At 35.8% G+C, this 22328-nt stretch overlaps 1 protein-coding gene across 2 annotated transcripts in view; it reads right to left on the bottom strand.

Annotated features, from left to right (window-relative positions):
• The window catches only part of PGR (progesterone receptor), a gene marked incomplete at both ends in the record, with an annotated part of 98392 nt that overhangs the window by 26006 nt on the left and 50058 nt on the right, over nt 1-22328 (bottom strand). Inside the window, one exon of one of the 2 annotated variants that reach the window (XM_082843915.1) lies at nt 1971-2276. The exons of the other annotated variant lie outside the window; for it this stretch is intronic. Within the exon in view, the coding sequence (XP_082700041.1) occupies nt 1971-2276 (306 nt within the window). The remainder of the gene's footprint in view (nt 1-1970; nt 2277-22328) is intronic. 2 annotated transcript variants of the gene reach the window in all.

Genomic DNA, 22328 nt, shown 5'->3' with positions numbered 1-22328 from the left:
TACTGGTGATGCCATCATTCTTGTTTACTTACACACAAATTACATTTTGTAACATTAAAAATGTTGCCACCAAATACAATGTAAAAATTTTTTCTCACTCTTTTTGAGGGTGTGTGGGGATCAAATATCTAGAGGGATAATAGTGTTTCAATTTAAGAAGCTCACTTAGCTTTTCCCCAAAATGAATAAATTATTGTTGGAATTATGACTGGTTATTTTCTAACTTTGCCAATGACAGTAGAATCTTTTTAAACAATAGAGAACGTACAAAATGCAAACAAAAGAAATATGAACTATATCAACAAACATCAAAGAAATAACCTTTTCCAAATCATAGAAAAACAGAAAAGTTTAAACACATAAACACTCTCTCTCTCTCTCTCTCTCTCTCTATATATATATATATATATATATATATATATTTTTTTTTTTTTTTTGCGGTATACGGGCCTCTCACTGTTGTGACCTCTCGTGTTGCAGAGCACAGGCTCCAGACACGCAGGCTCAGCAGCCATGGCTCATGGGCCCAGCCGCTCCGTGGCATGTGGGATCTTCCCAGACCGGGACACGAACCCGTGTCCCCTGCATCGGCAGCGGACTCTCAACCACTGCGCCACCAGGGAAGAACCAAACGCTCATATTTTTAAATAGAAAATGTTCGCCAATGTTATTGTAATATTTTAATTTAATAAAGGTCTATCGAATTTGATAACCACTTTACAGTAACTTAAAAAAAAAACATTCATAACTTTTCTAGTGGAAAAAAATATTACCTGTCCAAGGCTTTTCAGCAAGAATGAAGCTAACAAAGACTTGGGCACTGTGATTTTTGATTTTACTTTATCTTCACCAGAATAGTGAATCTAATTAACTTTTCTCAACATGTGTTTTTTAAAAGATTCAACAAACAGGAATCTATTTTTCTTTCTGTCTCATGTAAACTTGAATTTTCAATAACAATTCATCTATAGTATTTCAAACCTTTCAGGTAGAATAATAACTGAGAAATAATATTAAGGCAAATTGGGAAATGAATTCTTTTTTAAAAAGACTATTAAATTTACTTGGAGACTAAAATGGCTTATTATGTATAATTCTTGATCAGATATTGGAAAAATAAACTGGTCTAAAGGAGTATAAGGATATTATTGGTGTGAAGAGAAAGTAACTTTGGAAAAGGACACAAAGATCAAAAACGTTCTATTTCTAATTATGGGATTAATGCCTCCACAAGTAATTACTACCCATGTATTCTCTTGGCTTTGCACTCTAAGATTTAGCCAGGTGAGAACTGCACCCCTGTAAACTCTTTCAACTGCTTGGCTCCTATGGAGCTGTGCTGAGAGAGCAAAAGTAGCTTATAAATAAAATGACTGAAATCCTTTCATGATGATATAAGCCAAATTCTCACTGTCTAGGTATAAATTCGAGAAAATAGTGACTGGAGGTTTTTCTATGTCCAAATTATTTGTTTATGTTTAGGAATTTTATTTCTTAATTGACTTTAGATACTCTGCTATACTCAATACTATTTTGATTTGTTATATGAATAGGTACATTCAGTTTTATTTTCAACCATGTGAGGTTGGTTAAATTAGGATTTGGAATGAACTAGACATTTCTAAGAATATGGTCAGTTTGTCTTTTTTCTGAACTACTATATTATCTATGGTTTAACATATTGATTTATGCTAATCCGTAACTATTTCATTATGTAAGTCTTGATTCATCAACAAGACTCAAAATGTTATCTATGTCTTTTGTATTTCCATAGCACACAGTAGGGTCCTAGACAAGTAACATATAATATAGAGTCCTAGATAAATATTTTGAACTGCTGAAACACATACTAAAACACCCTGTTTACACTATGTTTAATTTATTGCACAGACTGTTTTATTTAACCACCCACTAGTAAAAAGCCATAGTAAAGTTTTTATTACATGCTATTATATACAAATAATTATTACCTGGCAGTAACTTAGACCACTTGACTACTGAAAGAAGTTGTCTCTCGCCTAGCTGATTCAGACTTGTCAGCAAAGAACTGGAGGTATCAGGTTTGGTGTTGTCGTGTCCTGCATAGACCACATCTGGTTCAATGCTCATGAGCAAGTTGATCAGTGGGGGGACCAACTGTAAGTCTTGATTTGGTGAAAAAGTGATTCTCTGGCTTAGGGCTTGGCTTTCATTTGGAATGCCCACCGGCTGTGAGAGAGCAACGGCATCTAGTGCTCTCATAACTCTAACTTTATTGAACTTTTTAAACTTTCGACCTACAGAGAAGAAAAAAAAAAAAAAAAAGAAAGGAAGGTAATATAAATACATAGAAACTAAATATTCCAGCAGAGAATGATTTTTCTTAAAATTATAGCATTATAGGCTTTGGCATCTATCTGATAAAATGAGATACAATAAGTAAAAATGTTAGGTCTCAGACTTGGATTAAAGAATTAATTACACCAGCGTTCACTGGGCTGATGGGTGTGGGTAATTACACCAGTATCCCATGCAAGGTTATGGAGCTTCGCAGTAACATGTAGAAAAGACAAATGGCTTTTAGCAGAAACCAAGCTCAGTGTTGGTCAATATTCTGACAGGACTGCCTTCCCAAAGTTAATGCTACAGACTACATAATTAAAACATAGTGTTTAGTAGATGCTGAATCTCCTTTTGAGTTTTATTCTTTTAAGAGTCTGTTAAAAGATATGCATATACATATGCAAACCCCACAAAATCTTGTGCACAATTTCAGCGGACTCATGATCATTTGAAATTCCTTGAAATCAATACATGGGCTATTATGAGATATAAGGACCCAAAGTTAAGAATCTAATTTCTAAATTAAGGGAGGAGAGAGTCTACATCTTGTGCTGGTCAGGCCACATTGGTATTTCTGGACAATTTCTAGAATTTCTATTTTGCTGAATTGTCATGTGTTAGGAAGAAAAACAGTCTGACACCGGGAGATGAGTAGAAATCTGCCTCATGAGGACTGGTTGAAGGAGACCAAGATGTAAAACTGGGTCACTGCTGGTTCCCAGGTGCCTTGGGGTGATCAGAGGGCAGGCTGGACTACAGCTCCCACCTGCTCTATGACAGGCAAGGGCTAGTTAACAGTATCAAGTGTCTGTGCTGTTTAAGCCAGGAAAAAAGGCTAAGGAAGGCTTGATAATGGTTTGCAATCATCTGAGCAGAGGCTGCAGTTTGCTGTATCTAATCCTTGTTCTGGTTCATAGACATGTTTTGTTTGGCTCACACAATTCTTTCCAGAGTTATGAAAGCATCTCTGAATTAGCTGGGTGGCGACAATCTGTTAGAGCCAAGCTACAGCTTCTGCTTTTGAATGGGGCACAGACACTCCAACACGTCCCGGTTCCTACCACAAACTGGTAGTAGGCCATTGGTCAATTTTCTTAAATCAGGTCACTCTGCCCAATTAAGTTACCTGCCTGGTCTCTGCAAGCATTTGCCTTTGTGATTTCTGAGCTCAAGTATTGTCATAAAGAAAAAGGATTACACTTGTTCTATAAACCACCCCCCTCCAAAGTTGTGTTAGAATGGATAGGTGACAGAGAAACAAATGCCATGGGGTCAATATATAGAAAGCATCCAGAAATGTTTAAGGAGATGTTTCAAACAAGTTTCCTGGGGAAGGAATGAGTTACCAGAGGGAAGGGAAGTAATATTTGTGGAGTATCTACTATATGCCAGGAATTTTATATATGTATCATTTATGCCTCACAACAAGTAGGTATTATTAATTCCATTTGTAATTTGGGAAAACGAAGAGTCAAGAAGATGGCATGCCCAATGTTAGAGTGATAGAGCTTGGGTTATGTGGACTCTGAAGTCCAAACTTTTTCTCACACAATCTCTCTGGCATTTCAGGCAGAGACTTCATGGTCATTTGGTGGGATTCTGGAAAAGAGGTCTAGGCAAGAGATTGTGGGAAAGAGCACAAAGGTTGATTCCTTCCAATCCTAAAATACTGTGGTTAGCAGAAAATAAGACATACATCCTATCAGCCCCTTCCCTCCCCAATAATAACTCCAAAATGGTTTTCTTTTTCATTTACTTTAACCCCTTTTCTCTTTTTTATGCCCTTTCAGTTCTGGTTTTATCAGGATTTGATTACACTATGAAACCATGGATTCTTACTGAAAACTAAAGCAAATGTTTTACATTTTGTTCAGTGTAAAAAGTCTTACACCAAAAATAAATTCCAATTTCCTAACATGCTGATTATATATAATGCAGTTTGAATTAATATAGAAATGTTCACATTTCTGCTTGTGATCCAGTCTTTTCATGAGTCCCAGTGAAAAAAAGGGGAACATGTGATAAAAGCAAAGTTGAAGGATGAATTACAATTGAACTAGATCATTTACATATCTATCTTATGTAATTTAACTTGCAGCTCAAGGGTTTGAAATAAACACTAGCATTTCCATTTTAAAGATGAGGAATAGGTTTATAGAAGCTAAGTAATTGGCCAAGTTTATAGAGATAATAAATGCCAAAGCAGAGATATTAATCAAGGGTTAATTTATTTTATTCTTTCTTTTACTTACTCATAAAACACTGATTGAGTGATTTCATGTACCAAGCACCGTTTAAGGTCCTGAAACTACAGCTCTGAGTAATCAAACAAGGTATCTGCTTTCATGGGACTTATATTCTGGTGGGAAGATAGAGAGGGCCCGCAAACAAATAAAGAGTAAGATAATACCACACAATAGTATGCACTATGAGTGAAACGTGTAATGTAACAGAGAGTGACTTGAGGGAACAGGACATTAAATAGAACGGTCAGGGGAAGACTATGGTCTTTCCACTAGACCACACTGCTGCCCCTTCACATAGGTTTTATTTCTCTAAATCTGCAGGCTAATGACTCTTCTGGAGCTAATCAAGCAGTGTATGTCAAGGGAGAACTTTGCACATCAGGAGAATTAACTTAAAGAATTGAATAAATGTAAAGTATTATTAAGAGATGTTTTCCTAAAGTGCTAAATTGTTACAATCTTGCCACCTCTACCCTCCACCCCCTACAATGAATATGTTTGGTCTTCCCAAAATAAATCTTAAGAGATGTAATAACTCTTCCATTTATCTACAGCTTATGAACATGTGGCATGTGGGAAAAATGAACTTTGGGTTGGTCATATCTGGGTATGAATCCTATCATTTAGAAGCATTATATCTGGGGTGGATTATTTTATTTATCCAAGTATCAGTTTACTCACCTATTAAACAGGGCATTTACCTCACAATATCACCATTAGCCTAGGTAAAATAATGTGTAAAAGTATGTGGTGCTTGGCATATAGCAGACACTCACTAATGTTAGCTGTGACTTCAGAAAGAATTGAGAGAGGAAGGGAAACTGTAACTTCATTTAGTTTGCATTTTCTGATATTAAAAAGTGTTCCTAATCACCTCTTTTCTCCTCCCTCCAAAACCCAAGCAAACAAACAAACGACAAAGCCTTCTATGGTCAAATATGTTTAAGCAATGCTGTATTAGAAAAGTTAAAGTGATATCCTTACCTTACTTAGTACTGTATCTCAGAACCTTCAATACGTTGTATGGATTATGGATCTCTAAGAGAATAATATGAATATATAGTGTTTCCCAAGTATATCTGTCTTTTTCACTTGATGAAAAACCTGCTAGTATCTCATGAGATTAACAGTTTGGAAAACACTACTTTAGAATATTTTTCTCTATGAGGTTTGCATTTGAGATCAAGCCTATGATTTGGACCTCATTAGTTCCATTGTCAAGCAATGCAGTCACTGATTTTTCTCTTAGCAAGTTAAATAAAATAACTAGCTGTTATTAAAAATACAGTTAACCTTAGCTCCTCTTGACATTATATAAAATAGGAACTGTAAAGACACATGTACATCTGCACCAATCTTAATTTTAAATTGTCTTTGTTTCATCATAGAGTAAAATATAAAAAGTATTGTTTTCTTTTAATTCTATCACAACTGGCAACTTTAAGTTAAGGTCCAGAGCCCCAAAGAGGATGAAATTAGATTAAAATTTAGATATATAATTTTTGTAACCACATACACATTTGTAGATACAAATCAGAGTCCCCAAGGGAAGATAATGTTAAGAGAAGAAGAGGGTTAATGAAAAAGTTCCCCTGTTCTTGACAGTGATCGTCAGAGAAGATACCACCTCTTTGTCAGCTTTGTATATTCTCTCCAGTGTCCGGCAGTGCCTCAATAAATCTCTGCTGAATGAATGAAAGAATACATTATTATGTCTTTCTGTAGTTATGCTCTATTGCTGCATTTGTTTCCTTCAGAGCACACAGCCTCCTCCTCTGACCCATGAGGATAGGGGCCAGGTCTCTTTTATTTACCAATGTAGATCTGAAGCTTTCCAAACCATCTATCATACAGTGGACTACTAATAAATATTTGTTCAGCTATTGAAGTTATTATTTTGACTTAACCTAGATCTTGAAAAAGGAATATCACAGGAAGAGTACTAAAAAGATAATGTGAACAGCAATGTGATTTGTTTTTTTGATTTGCTGGATTTTATATAAGGTAGTCTTTCAAAGAAATGATTCCTAGTCTTCATGTATAAAAATCACTATTAAATAATATAACAAACAAATCTATAGAATTTTATATAATTGTTGATTGATTAACTAGATAATGGCAAAAAGTACTCAGAATTCAGTAAAAATTTAGAATGACTCTGTATTGCAATGTTACTCATGTACTTCTGAAAAATAACAGTACCTGGTGGTCTGGTAACCTAAGTAGAAACTAGGTGTGTGGGCCCAGTAACCACCTCCCACCCACTATTCTCCCACCCCACTGCATCTATCTTCAGAAGCTTTCATTGTTTTGTGGGAAGGAGGGAAGACAGGTTCAAATGCTAGGGATGGGCATGGGGGTATAAGAAGATGGGGAGAAGGACTTAATAGTTGTCTTTCATTCAATCTGATGGACATCATTTTGAGGATGGAATCAGATGCAGAGGAACTGATTTTTTGAGGCTTAGGAAAAGAGGAGATCCATCTGGAGAACATTTTCTTTGTAATCAATGTATAATATTGGTACCCCTATACTCTGCTTCCCTCTTGTTACAATGCATGAACTGCGTATGCTCTTACCATTTCAGCACTAAATCTTATTCCTTCTCACCTACTCAATGACTTTTCTCTGAAATTGTCTGCCCTCTTGTCTGCATGATAGTCCCTCTTATGCACAATCCACCCCATGAAGAGAAATTACTCTCTCTACTTCCTCTCCTCCCATTCTCCCTTGAACCCATTCCAGTCAGGTTTTTCTACTACTCCCTACTCCAATAAAATTGTTCTTGGCAAGGGCACCAATGATTTCCACTGGTCAAAATACAATGGTCAATACTCAGTACTTATCTTAATCAAACCATCAGTGGTACTTGACACAGTTCATCACTTCCTTCATCTATTCTCTTGGCTTCCACATAACTCACTCTTGTGGCCACTCCTTTAGTCTCTCAGGCTTGCTTTTTACATCTTCTTGACTTCTAAGTCTTGGAGTTCCAGAGCTCAGTCCTCAGACTTCTCTTAGATAGCTACACTCTCTTTATAGGTGTTAGCATCTACTCTTATATCTTTAATGTCACATAGATATGGAATGATTACAAATTTATAACTCCTGCCTCAACTTTTTCTGGGAACTCTAGACTTAACTATCTAATTGTCTATTCAGTATCTCCACTTGTATGTCTAATAACATCCCCCAAAACTTAATATGTTTAAAACAAAACTTTGATACACTTGCCCCAGAACTGCAGCTTCCATTTTTTAACTCCATTTACACACTTGCTCTGGACAAAAACTCTGCTGTCATCCTTGATACTTCACTTATTCTCTCACTTCATATCCAATTCATCAGCAAATCCTGGTGGATGCCATGAAATTATAACCCCAATCCAATCATTTCTCCCCATTTCCACTCTTCCACCATAATTTAAGCCACCATCATCAGAGCTGTATTATTGCTACATGTGCTGGTTGATTTCCCAGCTTTCCTCCTTGTACTTCCACAGTCTATCCACTACCCAGCTGAGTGAGACTTTAAAAACTACAGATTATTTTACTCCTGGCTCAAGACTCTCAGTGACCAGTCAGCCTACTTAGAATGAAGTCCAAATTCTTTATCAAGCTCTACAAGGCCCAACATAATCTTGCACAGACAGTCTCTCTTACAGTCTCCCCAGCTCCATCCATACTGATGCCCATGTTCTTGCAACTTGTTGAATATGTTCCTACCTCAGGTCTTTACCCTGTTTCCCTTGCCTGAAATTATCTTTTCCTAAATATTTGCAAGATTTGTTCTTCATTTCACTTCAGTTTATGCCCAAATACCACTTTATCACATAGGCTGTTCTTTCTCATTCTATAATTAGATATTTGTAACATATATACCCAGAATACACAAAGAATTCCTATAAATCAGAAAGAAAAGACATGAACAGATATTTTATAGAGGTAGAAAAATAGAAATAGGCAAGAAAAATACAATTGATCTCATTAGTAACCAGAGAAATGCAAATTAAGACCACCATGAAATACAACCTATCCAGAATGGCAAAGACACACAAAAAGGAACTTTCATACAGAGTTGATATGGGGTGTGAACTGGTAAAACTACTTTGAAAACAATTTGGCATTATCTAGTAAAGCCAAGATGAACATATATTATAATCAGGGCATACCTTAACTACAGAAGCTCTTGCACATGAACACCAGGAGACATGTGCAAGAATGTTTATAGCTAAACTGTATGTAGTAGCCTTCAAAGTCGAAACAAACAAGAATATTGTTAAGGGACACATAGAAAATCAGAAAACCTACAGAATTATACAAGGGAATGGAGGACCCTAAATTCAAGCTAGAAGTTTCCTGGAAAAACTGAAAGAATATGACATTCAAACAACATGCAAAGAAAGGATAAAGTATTGCATAATTATTCTTACAGTATATATGACTGAATCTGAATGGATGATGTTCCTATGAGTAGGAATTTATCAGACAAGTGTTAAGAAAGGTTCTTGAGAGAGAAGAGACATATTAGAAATGACAGCTTAAATATAGCCTAATAATAAAAATTTATTTTAGCAAAAAACTGGAGAGGAGAGGGAAAACAGTTTCTGAACTTCTTTAGTATGTGTTAATAAAATAATTGGTGAAATGATCAGTCATAGTTACTGTTTAATTCTGATATAATAAAAGAGAAATATAGATTTAATTATGACATCAGGATGGGAATGTAAGCACTAGCAAAATGGAAAAGCAGAGTAAAACTTCCAATTTAACTAGGAGGACTGAATGGGGAAAGTGAAATGAAAAGAAATATGACCAAGCCAGCAAAGTAAGAAAAGGGAAAAGAGGTAATAATGAGGAAGTATCACACACACTGAACAGAACATGTGTTGGAAGAAATAAAAATTTTATATATTGATTATATCAACAAATATTAATGGACTAAATTTCCCTGTTGACATCAAAGAAGGTCAGCTTGGGTTGCAAAATTCTGTTTGTAGTTTTTACAAGAAACACAATAAAAACATAGGAAAATAAGCTGAAAATTAAAATATGAGAAAGGTGAAGCAGGAAAATACAAAATGTGGCAAGCAGAAGTAAAAATGTAATAACAGATAAAACAGAATTCAAGTCCAAAGATATTAAAATGAGACAAAGTAGGGATATTAAGAAAGGATAAAAGGTACTCTGCCCTCAAAGATGATATAAGTATATGCCTTTAATAGCAAACAATATACTAGTCAAATAATTAAAACAGAAAAATCCTCAAAAAAGAAAAACTTGATAAAAACACAAAGTGGGAATACCCATATATTTCTTTCAAATTTTGTATGTAAATAGGATAATTAATAAGCACAGATATAGAGAATTTAAAAATAAAATATATACAAGGAATCCTTAATAAGTTGTTAAAAAATGAAAGCTTACTATATTCTTAAATATCATTAAAAATTAAATATTATCATTAAAAATATCAAAATTAATTAACTTGGCACATCACACTTTTCTAATTAAGTTCTTGATCAAAGAAGAAATTAATGTAAAAGTTATTAATTGTCTAGACATTAACAAAAAGAAGACAACACTTCAAATCAAAACCCATGGGGACTTCCCTGGTGGTCCAGTGGTTGAGAATCTGTCTTGCCATGCAGGGGACGCTGCATTCGATCCCTTGTCGGGGAACTAATGCCACATGCCACAGGGCAACTAAGCCCACATGCCACAACTAGACAGCCTGCATGCTGCAACTACAGAGCCCAAGTGCTCTGGAGCCCACATGCCACAACTAGAGAGAAGTCCGTGCACCACAAAGAAGCAAAGAGCCCGCGCGCCACAGTGAAAAATCCTGCATGCCGTAACTAAGACATGACACAGCCAATAAATAAATAAATATTAAAAAAAACAAGGAATGCAGTCAAATATAAAAAATATACACATAGGAGTATATAATTTTGTTGTGGAAAAAGACGGAAAGCAAATGAGCTAAATAAGCATTCAGTTAAGACATTAATAATAAAGAAAAGGTCAAGTAAACCATAAATAAAAGGAGAAAAATGTATCATACGATATATCATAAAGGAGATATAATTACATATACTAAAATAATTAGAAGAATAAGAAAAAAATATTAAGTGCAACTCTCCTGAAATAAATTTGATAATTCAGGTAATGGAGAGTTTTATGGTAGAATATAAATTACCAAAATTGGCTCTGATACCAGTTTCACAGCCCAAGTCTTATCTTCTTTATCAACAAAAAATTTCTGATACCATCTTAAAGTAGAGGAAAAACTCAAAACCTTCCCTGTAGATTTTATGAAGCAACCTTAACCTTAAAGACATCATATTAGAAATAAAGATTAAACTGAATTATGATTATATAGCTAAAAATTCTAAATAAGCCATCAGCAAGTTGAATTCTGCAGAATTAAAAACAGAACCCTATACTATGTCTCAATAGAGCTTGTTCTAAGAAAAGGTTGGTTAAACATTGAATATATACCACGATAATTCATCATATCAGATCAAAGGGGGAAAAATCACATGATTTTTATCAGTAGATGATAAAAAGGCTGTGAAAGGCAGAACAATAGCTCCTCAAAGATGTCCAGGTTATAATCTCAGGAACCTGTAAATATGTTACATTGGATATCAAAGGAGAGTTAAACTTGCAGATGGAATTAAAGTTGCTAATCAGCTGACATTACACATAAGAGTATCCTGGATTACCGTGGTGGGCCTAATGGAATCACAAGGGTACTTGTGGAAAGAGGGAAGCAGAAGATTCAGATTAAGAGAAATGGCATATTGACAAAGACTTGACTGTTGTTCACTTTGAACATCGATGGGAACTATCAACCAAAGAATTTGGGCAGCCTCTAAAGCTGGAAAATGCCAGGATATGGATTTTCCCCTGGAGCCTCCAAACGGATGCAGTCCTGCTGACACCTTGATTTTAGTCCATTGGGACCCATTTCAGATTTTTGACTTCCAGAATTGTAAGATAATAAATTTGTGTTGTTTTAAGCCACTAAATTTGTGTAATTTGTTACAGCAGCAATAGGAAACTAATGTAAAGGCTTTTTGTTAATTCCTTAGTCAGGAATTCCCTGGCGGTCCAGTGGTCAGGAATACCTGCTTCCACTGCAGGGGGCACAGGTTCTATCCCTGGTCAGGGAACTAAGTTCCTGCAAGCCACTTTAGGAGTCATCATTACTTTAACAAACCTCAAAGTAAAATAAAGAGATAAACATATAAAGACTATTTATCAAAACCCAACAGCAAATATTATATTAATAATGAAATACTTTATTTTCAGATAAAATGACTATATATCTAGAAAACTCAAAGAATTACTAATAACCTATCAACGTATTAAGATAATTTAGTTACATGGCTAGAAAGAGCATAAGTTTATAAAAATCACTAGATTTACCACTTCTAATAATTACCACTTGAAAAATAGAAGATATTCTACCACAACATATATGAAAGTTATAAAATACTCAAGAATATGTTGAAGAAAAGCATGGGACCTGTATTAAAACTGTAAGATGCTGTCACAGAACACAAAACAAAAATTTGAATTAAGGAAATGCATATGTTCCTGAATTGGAAACCTTAAAGTGTCAATCCTGCTCAAATTAATACATAATTTTTATACTGTTTCAATCAGAATCCAATGTTTTTTGGAATTAGAAGTGATAGTTTTATTGTTCATTGAGAAGAATAAATGTGTGTTAGAGTAGCCAAGAGAATTTTGTTAAAAGAGCAACTGTGATTTTAATATATGCCATGCTATGTATTAAAATTTATAATAATACTACCATAACCCAAACATGATATTAAACCAAACTATTGAATTATTAATAGTTTCTTGGAATGGATATATGGATCAACAGAATAGAATGCAGAACTCAGAAACATTTACAAAATCCATGTAGTACACCTTAATGTATGTTAAAAGTGGTGGGTGAGAGGCACTTCACTTGGCACACGTGAAGGCTACAGGGAAAGCAAAGAACATAAGTCCTTAAGTCCATTTTCATAATAGAAAGGTAAAAGGACTGCATGGAATAAGGACCACATAGTCCTTATTCCAACTGAATAAGGACCATGTGGTCACACCAACTACTTTTACCCCATGACCTGGACTTCTAAATTTGAAGACCAGACAAGAGGAAGAGGAGAGAGAAGTAATGGAAAACTGGGAATTATTTTGGAGTTACTGATTGTATTTGACTGAGCAGAGACAAATGTGCACTTACCATAACATCTTCAAACCTGCTTCCCTGTTTTATTTTTCTTCTTTACATTTATCATCTTCTATCAGGCTACAGTATTTTATGTTATATAATTATTTTGGTAATTACCTCTGTCCTCAACAAAAACGTAAGCTCCTTGATGACAGCACAGTCCCTTGTATATAGTAATACTCAATCATTCTGTTGAATAAGTTAATAATTGCACAGCAACAAAAAAACTTGTTTGCCACAAAGGCTTGAACAATAATCTGGCTTTCTGCAATATTACTTCCACTTCTTGAATAACAGGAATAAATCTAAGTGGAATTTCCCTTCAGTAAAAGACATAATCTAGTGCAGAAGGTCTAGTATATTTCATAGTAGAATGTCTGGGTCACAAATGCCTGCAAACCAGCTGTGTACACCTTTCAAAGTTACATTTATGTCCCCAACCACTGTTTCCCTCTTTCCATACCAAATCAAATAGCTGAGATTTCATGTCTTCTAGCTCAAATTATAAAGGGAAAATCAAACAAGGAAGGAAGTTGAGGGGAACCAGCTAACAATTACTAAGTCCAATAGCAGGCCAAGATAGAATTATATAGACTTAAATGTGTAGTAAGTAGTAGGCATATTGTACAGAATTTAAGCAAAAATATTTTTATAAATGATAAAAAGGGAATGTAAAATTAAAAATCAGACAAATACAAATTACAGTAAGAATTGTTGTAGGAAATGGCCTGAAGCAATCCTTTTAACTGTATTTCAAAGATAAAGTGGCATCTAAGTTTCAAGAAATCAAAGAAGAGAAACACAACATTAAATAAAAGATGAAATAAATTACAAAAAAGAATAAGATAAAATGGGAGGTGGCAGAGAAAAAAATTTTTAAATAAAGAAAATTAATATACAAAAATATGTTGCATTTCTACACACTAACAAGAAACTATCAGAAACAGAAATTAAGGAAACAATCCGATTTACCATAGCATCAAAAAGAATAAAATACCTAGGAATAAACCTACCTAAGGAAGTAAAAGACCTGTACTCAGAAAACTATAAAACACTGATGAATGAAATTGATGATGACACAAACAGATGGAAAGATATACCATGTTCTTGGGTTAGAAGCATTAATATTGTTAAAAGGACCATACTACCCAAGGTACTCTACAGATTCAATGCAATTCCTATCAAAATGCCAATGGCATTTTTCACAGAACTAGAAGATATTTTAAAAATTTGTATGGAAACACAAAAGAACCCAAATAGCCAAAACAATCTTGAGAAAGAACAGAGCTGGAAGAATCATGCTCCCTGAGTTTAGACTATACTACAAATCTACAATAATCAAAACAGCATGGTACTGGCACAAAAATAGACACAGAGATCAATGGAATAGAATAGAGAGCCCAGAAATAAACCCACGCACTTTGGTCAGTTAATCTATGACAAAGGAGGCAAGAATATACAATGGAGAAAAGACACTCTCTTCAATAAGTGGTGCTGGGAAAACTGGACACCTACATCTAAAAGAATTAAATTAGAACATTCTCTAACACCACATACAAAAATAAACTCAAAATGGATTAAAGACCTAAATGTTAGACCAGAAACCCTAAAACTCATGAGAAAACATAGGCAGAACACTCTTGAACAAAAATCATAGCAATATTTTTTGGATCTGTCTCCTAAAGCAAAGGAAATAAAAGCAAAAATAAACAAATGGGACCTAATTAAACTTAAAAGCTTTTGCATGGCAAAGGAAACCATAAACAAAATGAAAAGACGACCAACTGAATAGGAGAAAATATGTGCAAATGATTTGACTGATAAGGGGTTAATATCCAACATATATAAACAGCTCATACAACTCATCATCAAAAACAAACAACCCCATTAAAAAATGGGCAGAATAACTGAATAGACATTTTTCCAAAGAGGAAACACAAATGTACAATAGGCACATAAAAAGATGCTCAACATTGCTAATCATTGTAGTAATACAAATCAAAACCACAATGAGGTATCATCTCAAATCTGTCAGAATGGCTATCAACAAACAGAACACAAGTAACAAATTCTGGCAAGGATGTGGAGAAAAGGGAACCCTTGTACACTGTTGGTGGGGATGTAAATTGGCGCAGCCACTGTGGAAAACAGTATGAACTTCTCTCAAAAAACTAAAAATAGAACTACCATATGACCGAGCAATTCCACTCCTGAGTATATATCTGAAAAAAACCCCAACAAAACACTAATTTGAAAGGATACTTGCACCCCAATGTTCATAGCAGCATTATTTATAATTGCCAAGATATGAAAGCAACTTAAGTGCCCATCAACAAATGAATGGATAAAAAAGATGTGGTATATATATATAATGGAATATTACTCAGCCATAAAAAATGAAATATTGCCATTTGCAGCAACATGCATGGACGTGGAGGGTATCATGCTAAATGAAATAAGTCAGAGAAAGACAAATACTGTATGATATCACTTATATGTGGAATCTAAAAAATACAACAAACTAGTGAATATGACAAAAAAGAAGCTGACTCACAGGTATGGAGAACAAACTGGTGGTTACCAGTAGGGAGAGGAAAAGGTGGAGGAGCAACATAGGGGTAGGAGACTAAGAGGTACAAACTAGCATGTATAAAATAAACTATAAGAGATTCAAGATGGCGAAAGAGAGGAGGACATGGAGTTCATCTCTCTCCACGGATGCATCAAGAATACACCTATAGATGCAACAGTTCTCACAGAACACCGGCTGAACACTAGCAGAAGACCTTGGACACCAGAAAGGACTATAAAGATCCCTCATAACTGGGTAGGATGGAAAAAAGAAGGGAGAAGGAGGGGAGAGGAAGCGGGATGGGACCTGCACCCAGGGCCAGGGGAACTGAAGCAGAGAAGAGATTCCCGAATTCTGGGAAGCCCCCTCTCTGAAGGGGAAATCGATTGGTACAGAAGGGAAGCATATGAGGCTTTTGGAAGAGGGTGAAGCAGCCAATCTGTGGCAGATGGGACAGAGTGAGAAATATACAGATGGTCCGTACCATGGCCCTATGTGCCCCAGACTGAGATGTGTGTTCACAGGTGTGCAAGGGGGCTGGGAGCTGGAGTGTGGGTATTAGAGAACAGGCCTGGAGCAAGAACTACTGTTGGCTGTGGGGAGATGGGCTGAGGGGATGGGAGGGAGGAAATCCGCATCAGGGAATGTCTATGGAGGAAGACTGGACTGCCATGGAAGCAGGGCACTACTGCTGAGTCACAAGCAAGGGGAGGAACGACTATTGTAACCTCTCTCTCCCACACGCTGGCGCCAGCTGCTGAGCAATAAAAAAAGCCCCCACATAGCTGGCCATCATGTGCTGGATGCAAGGCAATAAAAAAAAAAAAGCATGGTCAGGGCTGGCCCTCAAGTGCTCTATGCTGGGCACCAGAAAAGGCCCTCACTTGGGCGATACCTCTTGCACCTGTGGCCACCGGCTTCCCTGCACATTTGGTCCTTCAGGGGCTCCCGTGATCCAAGCATCAAACCACCTCTGCTCCCTGTCCTCACTGAGACAGACCCAAGAGCTCTAAGGCAGCCTCAGGACCAGACTCCTGTGGGTGGACCACACGCAGAGGTGGGAATAAAACCAAAGCGGAGCTCCAGGGATGGGGCGACTATGGAAGAAGATTGAAAAACTTTCCATCAGCTATACAAGCTTCAGATTAAATCCTCATGATCAGATAGATAGACCCTGAGTCTATGGAATATCTGAGCAGACAATGAGTGTTCCCACAAATGAAAACGGTCTAGCTCTGGCAGCTGTGGACTTTGGGGGCAAGCACACGCAGGAATTGGGCCAGATCAGAGTCTAAGTGATGCCCACAGGGCCCACAGCAGGTCCAGAGACCAGCCCAGAGGCAGAGGAGGGCCTCTTGGGGAGGCAGAGGTCGGCTGTGGCTCACGATGTGTGCAAGGACACTTACAGTGGAGACTCCAGGGAAACATAATTATTACTATTAATTTTATTATGTTTTGATTCATTCTGTTGTTGGTTCTAGATTTTTTTCTTTGTTTTTTTTAAATTTGTTTGTTTGTTGTTTTAGTATTTTTTATTTAGTCTTTTATGACCTCCGTGTTTTGTACCATATTTTTAATTTTTTTGATATATTTCTATATTTACTTTGCTTTTTTGTTGTTCTGTGTTCTTTTCCCTTATTTTTTCTTCTTCTTTTTCTTTAATATATTTTTTATTTTTCTTATGTTTCCATTTCTACTTTGCTTTTCTGTTGTCCTGTGTTTTTTCCCTTTTTAATTTGTTTTATTATTTTTTTTCTTTAATCATGTTTATTGGCTTGTTCTATTTCCTTGCTTTATTCTTCAGTTGGCACTTTGCTTTGGTTTGTTTTTAGGTTATGTGTTTTTGTTAGTTTTAATTAGTTTTTGTTAGATTTGTTAGTTTTGTTTGATTTGGTTTTTGAGTTCTTCTACTTCTCTTGCTTTCTGTTTTATTTGGTTTGGTTTTTGTTTCTCTTACGTGTGTGTTTCCTTATTTTTGTTTTTATTTGATTTTGTTTTTACCATTTCTTTGGGGTTTTATTTATTTTTTCTTTAATATATTTTCTATTGTATTATTTTAATTTCTATTTCTATGTTGCTTTTCTGTTGTTCTGTCTTCCTTCCCCTTACTCTTTTCTGTTTTTCTTTATATTTCTTATCATTTTTGTTGGTTTGCTTTCTTTGCTTCATTCTCCACTTGGCGCTCTGCTTTGGTTTTTTGTTTTTTGGTTTTATGTTTTTGTCCGTTTTCTTTTTAATTGCTTGATTTCATTCTTGGGTTCTTTTGCTTGTCTGGTTGTTCTCTTGCCTTTCTATTTATTTGGTTCTGTTTTCATTTCTTTTGTGTGCATGTGTATTTCCTTGCTCTTGTTTTTGTTTGCTTGATTTTACTTTTTACCATTTGTCTGGGGTTTTGTTAGTCTTTTCTTCCCTTTTAATCCCCTTTATTGCTGGGATGAGAGACTTCTGGGGTCTTGGTTCCTCGACCAGAAGTTGGGCCTGAGGTTCTGGGGTGGGAGCACCAAGTCCAGGACTCTGGGCCACTAGAGAATTCCTAGCCCCAGTGAAGATTAATCACCAAAAGCTCTCACAGAGGCCTCTATCTGAATCCAAGACCGAGCTCCACCCAACTGCCAGCAGCTCCCAGCACTGGATGCCTTACATGAAACAACAAACAAGACAGGGACACAAACCCATCCAATAGCACACAGACTACCTAAAGTCAGACTAAGCTCACAGACACCCCAAAACATACCACCTGACACAGCCCTGCTTATCAGAGGGCACAAACTCAGCTCCACCCACCAGAATGCAGGCACCAGTCTCTTCCATCAGAAAGCCTACACAAGCCACTGAACCAACCTCACCACCAGGGGCGGCAGAGAACAGAAGCAAGAGGAATTACAACCCTGCAGCCTAAAGAAAGGAGACCTCAAGTGCTGTAAATTAGTCAAAATGAGAAGACAGAGAAATATCTTGCAGGCAAAGGAGCAAGATAAAAAACCCCAAGATCAAATAAATGAAGAGTAAATAGGCCAACTACCTGAAAAAGAATTCAAAGTAATGATAGTAAACATGATCCAAAATCTCAATAATAGAATAGAGGAAATACTAGAAACATTTAACAAGGACCGAGAAGAACTAAAGAGCAAACAAACAGTAATGAACAACAAAATAACTGAAATGAAAAATATTCTAGAAGGAATCAATAGCAGAATAACTGAGGCAGAAGAACGGATAGGTAAGCTGGAAGATAGAATGGTGGAAATAACTGCAGCAGAGCAGAATAAAGAAAAAAGGATGAAAAGAATGGAGGACAGTCTCAGAGACCTCCGGGACAACATTAAGTGCACCAACGTTCAACTTACAGGGGTGCCAGAAAAAGAAGAAAAAAAGAAAGGGTCTGATAAAATATTTGAAGAGATTATAGTTGAAAACTTCCCCAACATGGGAAAGGAAATAGTCAATTTAGTCCAGTAAGAGCAGAGAGCCCCATACAGGATAAACCCAAGGAGAAACATGCTGAGACAGATATTAGTCAAACTAACAAAAATTAAACAGAAAGAAAAAAATATTAAAAGCAGCAAGGGAAAAGAAACAAATAACATACAAGGGAATCCCCATAACGTTAACAGCTGATCTTTAAGCAGAAACTCTATAGGCAAGAAGGGAGTGGTAAGATATATTTAAAGTGATGAAAGGGAAAAAACTACAACCAAGATTACTCTACCTAGCAAGGATCTCATTCAGATTTGACAGAGAAATCAAAAGCTTTAGAGACAAGCAAAAGTTAAGAGAATTCAGCACCACCAAACCAGCTTTACAACAAATGCTAAAGGAACTTCTCTAGGCAGGAAACACAAGAGAAGGAAAAGACCTACAAAAAGAAACCTAAAACAATTAAGAAAATGGTAATAGGAACATACATATCGATAATAACCTTGAATGTAGACAGATTAAATGCCCCAACCAAAAGACATAGACTGGCTGAATGCATAAAAAACAAGACCTGTATATATGCTGTCTACAAGAGACCCACTTCAGACCTAGGAACACATACAGACTGAAAGTGAGGGGATGGAAAAAGATATTCCATACAAATGGAAATCAAAAGAAAGCTGGAGGAACAATACTCATATCAGATAAAATAGACTAGAATAAAGACTACTACAAGAGACAAGGAAGGACACTATATAATGATCAAGGGATCAATCCAAGAAGAAGGTATAACAATTGTAAATATCTGTGCACCCAACATAGGAGAACCTCAATACATAAGGCAAATACTAACAGCCATAAAAGGAGAAATTGACAATAACACAAAAATAGGAGGAGACTTTAACACCCCACTTACACCAATGGACAGATCCCCCAAACAGAAAATAAATAAGGAAAACAAATTTTAAATGACACATTAGACCAGATGGACCTAACTGATATTTATAAGATATTCCATCCAAAAACAACAGAATACACTTTCTTATCAAATGCACATGGAACATTCTCCAGGATAGATCACATCTTGGGTCACAAATCAAGCCTCAGTAAATTTAAGAAAATTGAAAACATATCATGCATCTTTTCTGACTACAATGCTATGAGACTAGATATCGATTACAGGAAAAAAAATTGTAAAGAAAACAAACACATGGAGGCTAAAATATACATTACTAAACAACCAAGAGATCACTGAAGAAATCAAAGAGGAAATCAAAAAATACCTAGAAAAAAATGACAATGAATATATGACCCAAAACCTACAGGATGCAGCAAAAGCAGTTCTAAGAGGGAAGTTTATAGCAATACAATCCTACCTCAAGAAACAAGAAAAATCTTGAATAAACAACCTAACCTTACACCTAAAGCAATTAGAAAAAGAAGAACAAAAAAACCCCAAAGTTAGCAGAAGGAAAGAAATCATAAAGATCAGATCAGAAAGAAATGAAAAAAAAATGAAGGAAATGATAGCAAAGATCAATAAAACTAAAAGCTGGTTCTTTGAGAAGATAAACAAAATTGATAAACTGTTAGCCAGACTCATCAGGAGAAAAAGGGAGAAGACTCAAATCAACAGAATTAGAAATGAAAAAGGAGAAGTAACAACTGACACGGCAGAAAAACAAAGGATCAAACAGACTACTACAAGCAACTCTATGCCAATAAAATGGACAACCTGGAAGAAATGGACAAATTCTTAGAAAAGTACAACCTTCCAAGACTGAACCAGTAAGAAATAGATAATATGAACAGACCAATCACAGGCACCGAAATTGAAACTGATAAAAAATCTTCCAACAAACAAAAGCCCAGGGCCAGATGGCTTCACAGGGAAATTCTATCGAACATTTACATAAGAGCTAACACCTACCTTCTCAAATGCTTCCAAAATATAGCAGAGGGAGGAATACTCCAAATGCATTCCACCAGGCCACCATCACCCTGATACCAAAACCAGACAAAGTTGTCACAAAGAAAACTGCTGGCCAATATCACTGATGAACATAGATGCAAAAATCCTCAACAAAATACTAGCAAACAGAATCCAACAGTACATTAAAAGGATCATACACCATGATCAAGTGGAGTTTATCGCAGGAATGCAAGGATTCTTCAATATACAAAAATCAATCAATGTGATACACCATATTATCAAACTGAAGAATAAAAACCAAATGATAATCTCAAGAGATGCAGAAAAATCTTTCGGCAAAACTCAACACCCATTTATGATAAAAACTCTACAGAAAGTGGGCATAGAGGGAACCTACCTCAACATAATAAAATCCATATATGATAAACCCACAGCCAACATCATTCTCAATGGTGAAAAACTGAAACAATTTCCTCTAAGATCAGGAACAAGACAAGGGTTCCTACTCTCACCACTATCATTCAACATAGTTTTGGAAGTTTTAGCTACAGCAATCAGAGCAGTAAAAGAAATAAAAGGAATCCAAATTGGAAAAGAAGAAGTAAAACTGTCACTGTTTGCAGAGGACGTAATACTATACATAGAAAATCCTAAGGATGCCATCAGAAAACTACTAGAGTTAATCAATGAATTTTGTAAAGTAGCAGGATACAAAATTAATGCACAGAAATCTCTTGCATTCCTACACACTAATAATGAACAATCTGAAAGAGAAATTAAGGAGATAGTCCCATTTACCACTGCAACAAAAAGAATAAAATACCTAGGAATAAACCTACATAAGGAGGAAATGACTTGTATGCAGAAAACTGTAAGACACTGATGAAAGAAATCAAAGATGCTACAAACAGATGGAGAGATATACCATATTCTTGGATTGGAAGAATCATCATTGTGAAAATGACTATACTACCCAAAGCAATCTACAGATTCAATGCAATCCCTATCAAATTACCAATGGCATTTTTCATAGAAGTAGAACAAAAAATTTTACAATTTGTATGGAAACACAAAAAAACCGAATAGCCAAAGCAATCTTGAGAAAGAAAAATGAGCTGGAGGAATCAGACTCCCTGACTTCAGACTATGCTACAAAGCTACAGTAATCAAGATAGTATGGTACTGGCACAAAAACAGAAATATAGATTAATGGAACAGGATAGAAAGCCCAGAGATAAACCCACACACATATGGTGACCTAATCTTTGATAAAGGAGGCAAGAATATACAATGGAGAAAAGACATCCTCTTCAATAACTGGTGATGGGAAAACCAGACAGCTACATATACAAGAATGAAATTAGAACACTTCCCAACACCATACACAAAAATAAACTCAAAATGGATTAAAGACCTAAATGTAAGGCCAGACACTATAAAACTCTTAGAGGAAAACATAGGCAGAATACTCTATGACATAAATCACAGCAAGATCCTTTTTGATGCACCTCCTAGAGTAATGGAAATAAAAACAAAAATAAACAAATGAGACCTAATGAAACTCAAAAGTTTTTGCACAGCAAAG

Source organism: Leucopleurus acutus (assembly GCF_964270905.1).
Source record: "Leucopleurus acutus genome assembly, chromosome: 8".
NCBI classification, from domain to species: Eukaryota; Metazoa; Chordata; class Mammalia; order Artiodactyla; family Delphinidae; genus Leucopleurus; species Leucopleurus acutus.
Note: the sequence above shows the minus strand (reverse complement) of the source record. Positions and strands in the feature narration are given on the sequence as shown.